General features: G+C 44.4%; 1 protein-coding gene across 1 annotated transcript; it reads left to right on the forward strand.

The window, feature by feature from the left end:
- Window positions 1–523: 523 nt before the first annotated feature.
- Window positions 524–9,215, forward strand: LOC138648109 (protein FAM200C-like). Its single transcript, XM_069737614.1, has 4 exons — window positions 524–606; window positions 1,956–2,107; window positions 2,873–3,772; window positions 8,289–9,215. The coding sequence occupies exons 1-4, from the start codon at window positions 524–526 to the stop codon at window positions 9,203–9,205; spliced, it is 2,052 nt and encodes a 683-aa protein (XP_069593715.1). The 3' UTR covers window positions 9,206–9,215.
- Window positions 9,216–10,548: the final 1,333 nt, after the last annotated feature.

The following is a 10,548-nucleotide window of genomic DNA, read 5'->3' on the forward strand; positions in this document are numbered from 1 at the left end:
CAGAGAATCCTGACAGTGTTCAGTGCATATAAAGTGACCGCAGACTTATAGCAAAAAATCTGACGACCCCTGTAATGATAGAACTGAAAAGCAGTTGTAACTTTTTTTTTCCAGAGGCATAGATGTATGCTTTGTTAGATGCAGGAGAAATTTAAGGGTTTTTTTAGGCCATATTTGGGGTCCATATATGGACTTTTTACTTTATGTTTCACTTTGCTCCGGACAAGGACTGCATATAAGTTTTCACTTGTTATGCGGTTTATGAAGAGTGAAAAAAACAGCCAGACTTGTAAATAGAAATGGTGTCTGTGATAACTCGTTCTGCTCCCAAGTTAGTAGCATTATTACAGCACCTTTCCAAAATTGTGGGTAACCAACTTTGCTTCTAGGATGTGATGCTTGTTAAACTCACCTGTGGCAAGCAACAAATGTGGACAATATGAAAATCACACCTGAAACCAGATAAAAAGGGCAGAAATTGATTAAATCTTTGCATTGTTTGTCTTTGTGTGCCACACTAAGCATGGAGAACAGAAAAAGAAGAGAACTGTGTGAGGACTTGAGAAACAAAGCAGGAAAGTCCAGATGGTGGATAAGCAACCCCAAGTAAGTTCCAAATAAATTAAAGGTTCCTGGAGGCTCAGGATTCACCAGTGCCAGCTCAAACTATCCATCGACATTTGAATTAAATTAAATGCTATGGCAGGAGACCCAGGAGGCCCCAACTGCTGACACACAGACATAAGAAAGCTAGACTGCAGTTTGCCAAAATGTACCTGAAATACTCGAGTATAAGCCGAGATTTTCAGCCCACTTTTTTGGGCTGAAAGTAACCCTCTTGGCTTATACTCGAGTCATACCCAGGAGTCGGCAGGAGAGGGGGAGCGGAGCTGTTTAATAATACTCACCTGCTCCTTTCACGGTCCCTGCACGTCTTTTCCCCGGCGCCGGCAGCTTCTTCCTGTAGTGAGCAGTCACATGGTACCACTCATTACAATAATGAATATGGACCCGACTCCACTCCCATAGGGGTGGAGCCGCATATTCAGTACTGTAATGAGCGATACCATGTGACCGCTCACTACAGGAAGAAGCTGGCGGCGTCTGGCAGTAGCAGCTGACCCAACAGACCGACAGGACATTAACAACAGGTGCAGGCGAGTACTGTAGATAGCGAATGTTTAGACTGGCAAGTACTGGCAGGTACGGATGATGTACAGGTGGGCACGGCTGACATCCTTGCAGGCAGGTGGGCACGGCTGACACTCTGGCAGGCAGGCAGGCCCAGTTCAGACTGGAGGAACAGGAACTGTTGCTGGAACACTGGCAGGTACGAGTGGGATATAAGAACAGGTAGGTACCTGTACAGACTGGAGGCAGTTTCAGGAAGGACTGGGACACAGGCAGGTATGAGTGGGATGTGGGGAAGGGTAGGACCCAGTTCAGACTGTACAAACAAGGAGCTGCTGAGGTAGAGAGAGAGCAGAGCTGCTTGGGCGGCGAGGGAACAGGGCAAAGCCGCTTGGGCGGCGAGGGAGCAGAGCAAAGCTGCTGGGGCGGAGAGGTAGCAGAGCAAAACTGCTGAAGTGGAGAGGGAGCAGAGCCGCAGATGTGGAAGAGGGAGCAGAGCAGAGCCACAGATGTGGAAAAGGGAGCAGAGCAGAGCTGCAGGTGTGGAAAAGGGAGCAGAGCATAGTCGTAGTTGTGTAAAAGGAGACGACAGGTCCAGATTCACACAAGTACTAACAGTGAAGTACCAACTGTATACCAGGGGCAGTAAAGTTGTGCAGCGTCAAATGAATAGAGCAGCGGTTCTCAACCTGGGGGTCGCGACCCCGAGGGGGGTCGAACGACCAAAACACAGGGGTCGCCACCTCTCTCACCTCCCCATCCACCTTCCCCCGTATGCCTGGACTGCTAGCTTTACTCCCGGCATAGCTTTGGGATCCCCGCAGGAAAATGAATCGATCGCGCATCGGATCTAGGGAGATACCAACTTCCGACGTCCCCCCTTCTTGTTTGGTGCAGCCAGGACAGATCCGGAATCTGTGGCACGTATCTGGCAACGGAATCCAGGGATGCAGGAAGAACGCGGCTGCCGGCATCGGTAATCGGCTTGAAGGGCTGCGGAAGAGCACGCCATAAAGGAGCCGTTCGGTACCCAGCAGTGATCCGCCGCCATCACTGTGTTACAGTGTGCCCCCGGACAGACACCTCCCGCATCCCCTCCGGAGTAACAAGTAAGACTCCGAGTCCCAGACATTGGGAACCTACCAGTTATTTTTGTGGCTCAATAACTGGTCATTTAAAGCAGAATGTCCTATTTTATACTTTTATGCACTGACTGTGGACTAGGGGGGAACTGGATGAATCTGGAGTGGACTCTGGAGGGAAGCTTTCTATGAAAAATGTGCCCAGGAGCTGAGGGATGGAGCTTGCTGACCCAGCTATAGGAAACCTAAAAGAAGTGACAAATGGAGAATTATCCCTGTAATAAGGAAGGATGTCTAATTAAGGGGGGGGGACGCTCCACAATCCATAACATCGAATTACGTGTGTCCAGCGCCGGACACACGTAATGCGATGATATGGATTGTGGAGCTGCCAAGAAGATTATAAAGATGAATTTCTGAGCATTCCTGAGGATGAAGAAGATAAGAAAAGATGTATAAGGATGCTATTCACTGCACCCACAAGGTAATGGCAGCAGCTTCATAGGGTCAAAGGGGGTGACAGGTGCACTTTAAGCATGTGAATACGGCCCCCTGGTCATAGTAACAGGTGTGTAATAGAAAACAACACAGGGAATAGTAAATAATAGGAAACTTTAACAAGCTCTTTAGATGCGACCATCTTTTATTTATTTTTTTAGGAAACCGTCTCATGACAATGAATCGTGTAGAAAAGAATATTAAGAAAAAATACACTGAGGATTTCTTGCAGTATGGTTTTACCTCCATAATTTCAGCAGGAATTGAGAAACCACAATGTGTTATTTGTACTGAAGTTCTCTCAGCTGAATCTATGAAGCCGAACAAACTAAAACGGCATTTTGATAGCAGGCATCCACTCTTTGCCAGGAAGGATATCAGCTATTTTAGAAGCAAAGCTGATGGACTCAAGAAATCTAGATTTGACACTGGTGGCCAGTACCATAAACACAATGTAGCAGCTGTTGAAGCGTCATATTTGGTGGCACTCAGAATTGCCAGAGCTATGAAACCTCACACCATTGGTGAGGATTTACTGTTGCCAGCTGCAAAAGACATAGTTCGAGTGATAATTGGAAATGAATATGTTCAGAAATTGAATGCGATTTCCTTATCTAATGACACTGTCCGCAGAAGAATAGAGGACATGTCTGCTGATATTCTTGATCAGGTGATCCAGGAAATTAAATCTGCATCACTACCAATATTCAGTATCCAGCTTGACGAATCTACAGACGTGGCAAACTGTGCACAGTTGTTGGTTTACGCAAGGTATATTCATGATGGCGACTTTAAAGATGAGTTTCTTTTTTGCAAACCGCTTGAAACAACAACAACTGCACATGATATTTTTGATGCAGTTGGTTCTTTTCTAAAAGCGCATAACATCTCCTGGGAAAAGGTTTGCGGTGTATGCACAGATGGTGCTCCTGCTATGCTAGGATGTCGCTCAGGATTTCAGCGTTTGGTACAAAATGAATCGCCAAAAGCAATCGGAACACACTGTATGATACATCGCCAAATATTAGCGACTAAGACACTGCCGCAAGATTTACAACATAGTAACATAACATAGTAACATAGTTAGTAAGGCCGAAAAAAGACATTTGTCCATCCAGTTCAGCCTATATTCCATCATAATAAATACCCAGATCTACGTCCTTCTACAGAACCTAATAATTGTATGATACAATATTGTTCTGCTCCAGGAAGACATCAAGGCCTCTCTTGAACCCCTCGACTGAGTTCGCCATCACCACCTCCTCAGGCAAGCAATTCCAGATTCTCACTGCCCTAACAGTAAAGAATCCTCTTCTATGTTGGTGGAAAAACCTTTTCTCCTCCAGACGCAAAGAATGCCCCCTTGTGCCCGTCACCTTCCTTGGTATAAACAAATCCTCAGCGAGATATTTGTATTGTCCCCTTATATACTTATACATGGTTATTAGATCGCCCCTCAGGCGTCTTTTTTCTAGACTAAATAATCCTAATTTCGCTAATCTATCTGGGTATTGTAGTTCTCCCATCCCCTTTATTAATTTTGTTGCCCTCCTTTGTACTCTCTCTAGTTCCATTATATCCTTCCTGAGCACCGGTGCCCAAAACTGGACACAGTACTCCATGTGCGGTCTAACTAGGGATTTGTACAGAGGCAGTATAATGCTCTCATCATGTGTATCCAGACCTCTTTTAATGCACCCCATGATCCTGTTTGCCTTGGCAGCTGCTGCCTGGCACTGGCTGCTCCAGGTAAGTTTATGATTAACTAGGATCCCCAAGTCCTTCTCCCTGTCAGATTTACCCAGTGGTTTCCCGTTCAGTGTGTAATGGTGATATTGATTCCCTCTTCCCATGTGTATAACCTTACATTTATCATTGTTAAACCTCATCTGCCACCTTTCAGCCCAAGTTTCCAACTTATCCAGATCCATCTGTAGCAGAATACTATCTTCTCTTGTATTAACTGCTTTACATAGTTTTGTATCATCTGCAAATATCGATATTTTACTGTGTAAACCTTCTACCAGATCATTAATGAATATGTTGAAGAGAACAGGTCCCAATACTGACCCCTGCGGTACCCCACTGGTCACAGCGACCCAGTTAGAGACTATACCATTTATAACCACCCTCTGCTTTCTATCACTAAGCCAGTTACTAACCCATTTACACACATTTTCCCCCAGACCAAGCATTCTCATTTTGTGTACCAACCTCTTGTGCGGCACGGTATCAAACGCTTTGGAAAAATCGAGATATACCACGTCCAATGACTCACCGTGGTCCAGCCTATAGCTTACCTCTTCATAAAAACTGATTAGATTGGTTTGACAGGAGCGATTTCTCATAAACCCATGCTGATATGGAGTTAAACAGTTATTCTCATTGAGATAATCCAGAATAACATCCCTCAGAAACCCTTCAAATATTTTACCAACAATAGAGGTTAGACTTACTGGCCTATAATTTCCAGGTTCACTTTTAGAGCCCTTTTTGAATATTGGCACCACATTTGCTATGCGCCAGTCCTGCGGAACAGACCCTGTCGCTATAGAGTCACTAAAAATAAGAAATAATGGTTTATCTATTACATTACTTAGTTCTCTTAGTACTCGTGGGTGTATGCCATCTGGACCCGGAGATTTATCTATTTTAATCTTATTTAGCCGGTTTCGCACCTCTTCTTGGGTTAGATTGGTGACCCTTAATATAGGGTTTTCATTGTTTCTTGGGATTTCACCTAGCATTTCATTTTCCACCGTGAATACCGTGGAGAAGAAGGTGTTTAATATGTTAGCTTTTTCCTCGTCATCTACAACCATTCTTTCCTCACTATTTTTTAAGGGGCCTACATTTTCAGTTTTTATTCTTTTACTATTGATATAGTTGAAGAACAGTTTGGGATTAGTTTTACTCTCCTTAGCAATGTGCTTCTCTGTTTCCTTTTTGGCAGCTTTAATTAGTTTTTTAGATAAAGTATTTTTCTCCCTATAGTTTTTTAGAGCTTCAGTGGTGCCATCCTGCTTTAGTAGTGCAAATGCTTTCTTTTTACTGTTAATTGCCTGTCTTACTTCTTTGTTTAGCCACATTGGGTTTTTCCTATTTCTAGTCCTTTTATTCCCACAAGGTATAAACCGCTTACACTGCCTATTTAGGATGTTCTTAAACATTTCCCATTTATTATCTGTATTCTCATTTCTGAGGATATTGTCCCAGTCTACCAGATTAAGGGCATCTCTAAGCTGTTCAAACTTTGCCTTCCTAAAGTTCAATGTTTTTGTGACTCCCTGACAAGTCCCCCTAGTGAAAGACAGGTGAAACTGCACAATATTGTGGTCGCTATTTCCTAAATGCCCAACCACCTGCAGATTTGTTATTCTGTCAGGTCTATTAGATAGTATTAGGTCTAAAAGTGCTGCTCCTCTGGTTGGATTCTGCACCAATTGTGAAAGATAATTTTTCTTGGTTATTAGCAGAAACCTGTTGCCTTTATGGGTTTCACAGGTTTCTGTTTCCCAGTTAATATCCGGGTAGTTAAAGTCCCCCATAACCAGGACCTCATTATGGGTTGCAGCTTCATCTATCTGCTTTAGAAGTAGACTTTCCATGCTTTCTGTTATATTTGGGGGTTTGTAACAGACCCCAATGAGAATTTTGTTACCATTTTTCCCTCCATGAATTTCAACCCATATGGACTCGACATCCTCATTCCCTTCGCTAATATCCTCCCTTAAAGTGGACTTTAGACAAGACTTTACATAGAGACAAACCCCTCCTCCTCTCCGATTTTTACGATCCTTTCTAAACAGACTGTAACCCTGTAAGTTAACTGCCCAGTCATAGCTTTCATCTAACCATGTCTCGGTTATTCCCACTATGTCAAAGTTACCTGTAGATATTTCTGCTTCTAGTTCTTCCATCTTGTTTGTCAGGCTTCTGGCGTTTGCGAGCATGCAGTTTAGAGGATTTTGTTTTGTTCCAATCTCCTCACTGTGGATTGTTTTAGAAATGTTCTTACCTCCCTTCTGAGTATGTTTTCCTGGGTCGTCTTTGTTCGAGTCTAATGTTTTTCTTCCCGTCCCCTCTTCTTCTAGTTTAACGCCCTCCTGATGAGTGTAGCGAGTCTTCTGGCGAATGTGTGTTTCCCAGGTTTGTTGAGGTGTAGTCCGTCTCTGGCGAGGAGTCCATCATACCAGTAATTCACACCGTGGTCCAGGAATCCAAATCCTTGTTGTCTGCACCATCGTCTTAGCCAGTTGTTTGCATCAAGGATCCTGTTCCATCTCCTGGTGCCATGCCCGTCTACTGGAAGGATAGAAGAAAAAACTACCTGTGCATCCAGTTCCTTTACTTTCTTCCCCAACTCTTCAAAGTCTTTGCAGATTGTCGGTAGGTCCTTCCTTGCCGTGTCATTGGTGCCAACATGTATCAGAAGAAATGGGTGGACATCCTTGGAGCTGAAGAGCTTTGGTATCCTATCGGTCACATCCTTGATCATCGCACCTGGAAGGCAGCATACTTCTCTTGCAGTTATGTCCGGTCTGCAGATGGCTGCTTCTGTGCCTCTCAGTAGTGAGTCTCCCACCACCACCACTCTTCGTTGCTTCTTGGCTGTACTTTTTGCTGTCACTTGTTGCTGTGTGCCCTTTTCTTTTTTGCTTGCTGGTATTGCTTCATTCTTAGGTGTGCCATCTTCATCCTCTACAAAGATTTGATATCGGTTCTTCAGTTGTGTGGTTGGTGATTTCTCCATGGTCTTCTTGCTTCTTTTGGTCACATGCTTCCACTCATCTGCTTTTGGAGGTTCTCTGACACTTTTTTCACCTTCTGTGACCAGTAGAGATGCTTCTGTTCTGTCTAGAAAGTCTTCATTCTCTTTGATGAGTTTCAAAGTTGCTATCCTTTCTTCCAGACCCCGCACCTTTTCTTCTAAAAGGGCCACTAGTCTACACTTCTGACAGGTGAAATTGGATTCTTCTTCTGGTCGATCTGTGAACATGTAGCACATGCTGCAGCTCACCATGTAGGTTGTCACATCTGCCATGTTGCTCCTAGATCCTGCTGACTTGCTGTGTGTTTTCCTTCTTGTGTAATCTACTCAGCCAAGCTCTCTTGCAATAATGTCCTACAGGCACGCGGTTTGGTGATGCTTTCGAAGCAGCTGGTCCCGGCTGTACCCAACGATCTTCTAGCTTAGGGAGACTTCGCTTCTCCCAGAAGGCACCTGGAATATGCAAATTAGCCTCCTGAAGCTTGAATCCCTGGTTTGGTGATGCTTTCGAAGCAGCTGGTCCCGGCTGTACCCAACGATCTTCTAGCTTAGGGAGACTTCGCTTCTCCCAGAAGGCACCTGGAATATGCAAATTAGCCTCCTGAAGCTTGAATCCCTGGTTTGGTGATGCTTTCGAAGCAGCTGGTCCCGGCTGTACCCAACGATCTTCTAGCTTAGGGAGACTTCGCTTCTCCCAGAAGGCACCTGGAATATGCAAATTAGCCTCCTGAAGCTTGAATCCCTGGTTTCAAGAAGTACAAGAAGTAACAAGAAGTAATGAAAAGAAGTCAAGAAGTTACAAGAAGTAATGAAAAGCGTCATAACATGTGTCAATTTTGTTAAGTCGAGCGCCTTAAACAGTCGGCTGTTTTGCCAACTGTGCAACGATCTAGATGCACCAAACAATGCTCTGTTATTTCACACTGAAGTCAGATGGTTGTCAAGAGGAAAAGTTTTAAAACGTGTCTTTGAGCTTCGTGATGAACTGAAAACGTTTTTTAATCAGAAAGCAAGACCGCAATTCGAAGCATTGTTTAGCGATAAAACGGAGCTGCAGAAAATAGCTTACTTGGTGGACATCTTTGTCATCTTGAATGACTTAAATTTATCACTGCAAGGACCAAATGCAACGTGCCTCGATTTGTCTGAAAAAATGAGATCATTCCAAATGAAACTTCAGCTTTGGAAAGATAAATTGGATAAAAAATTTTTTTACATGTTTCCTACATTATCTGCCTTCTTTGAGGAACATGACATTGAGCCAGACAACAAAATTATGATGATATCTTCTGTGAAAGAACATTTGCACATGTTTTCAGAGGAAATTTCATCATACTTTCCCAATCTACCTGACACCCCATTTGCACTTGCCAGAAGTCCATTCACAGTGAAAGTTGAAGATGTTCCGGAGACAGCGCAAGAAGAGTTCATCGACCTAATTAACAATGATGCAGCGAGAACAGATTTCTCTACAATGCCACTGACAAAATTCTGGATTAAGAGTTTACAGTTATATCCTATTCTGTCTGAGACTGTGCTGCGCCTTCTTCTTCCTTTTCCAACAACATATCTTTGCGAAACAGGGTTTTCCAGATTGCTGGTAATCAAGTCTAAATACCGAAGTAGACTTGTTGTGGAAAATGATCTTCGCTGTGCCCTTGCAAAGACTGCCCCAAGAATTTCTGAATTGGTAAGCAAGAAGCAACCACAACGATCTCACTGAATTTGGCAGCATACTGTTGCAAAATATTGCACTGTTGTTTACTGTTATATTTAAACCCATGATATGCCATGGTGAAATGTTATTTATTGGAATCGGCGTCTCTCTGCACTGACTGATCAGGCAGAGGGCGGCGCGCACACTATATGCGTTATCGCGCCCTCTGACCTGCACAGTCAGTGCGGAGAGACGCCGGGAAGATGGAGCGGCGCCCGGCGTGTGGAACGAGGGAAGGTAAATATGACATACTTACCTGCTCCCGGCGTCCCGCTCCTTCCCCCGGACAGCTGATCTTCGGTGCCGCAGCCTCCTCGAGTATATATGGTAATTGTTTTTGTGATTATTTATTATGTTTGATTTGTAGCAATGAGAATACAATACATAACGCATATCAGATATTTACATTCCGAATCATAACTAATAAAATTACAGTTTTAAAGTAGCCACCAAAATTATTTTTTGGGTTGGGGGTCACCGCAACATGAGGAACTGTATTGCAGGGTCACGGCATTAGAAAGGTTGAGAACCACTGGAATAGAGACAGGTGCAGTTACCGAAAAGGCAAGTTAAGGAGTAGGAACAACGATAGACATAGCAGGGTAGCGGAGATTCCAGACTAAGATACAAACAGGAACAGGAATAGGACTTAGTTCAGACAAGGTGAAACACAGGTACTAGTTCAAGATACAGAATTCACACCTGTGTATACAGCCCCCAGGGTGGCAGAGACAAAAGCCAGGACAGGATAGAACAGACATTGAACACAGACTGAGTGAGAATGTTGTTCAGGCATTTTCCCATTGGTGCAGATGCCTTAAGTACTCTTGGCAATAGGCTGGGGACACATTAGGAATGCGCACACTGTCATTTTAAGAATCAGGAAGTGCAGGTGCCATCACCTTAAGTGTGGCACCCCAGGAGTCCGGTTGCCATAGTGGCATTGCCTCTCTCACAGGGGATGATGTCATGCCTGGAAGCAAGAAGGGATCTCCTTGGCAGGTAACACAGCATGCAACACCTTTCCAGACCCCAGACCAGAAGGGGGAGCTCAAACACCTGTTTTAGGGGAGCTTCCCTATAAGTTCTGGCTGGAGGCAGGGTTAGTTAGTTAGTCTGAGACAGTGAAGGAGGAAGAAGCAAGTGAGTAGAACCTGAGGGATTGGAGCTGCGACTGAGCTCACCCCAGGACTGAGCGCCAAATACCGGACACTGGAGTTCGTGGTTGTGTGGGGACTGCAGAGCCAGCAACTAGAACTGAAGAATTGCAAGTCTCCTGGCCCAGCTGACACCATTAGGTACAGCAGCATACTAGAGCCCGAAGTCACCACGAGGGAGTGACACCTGGA

Source organism: Ranitomeya imitator, chromosome 8, assembly GCF_032444005.1.
Source record: "Ranitomeya imitator isolate aRanImi1 chromosome 8, aRanImi1.pri, whole genome shotgun sequence".
NCBI lineage: Eukaryota > Metazoa > Chordata > Amphibia > Anura > Dendrobatidae > Ranitomeya > Ranitomeya imitator.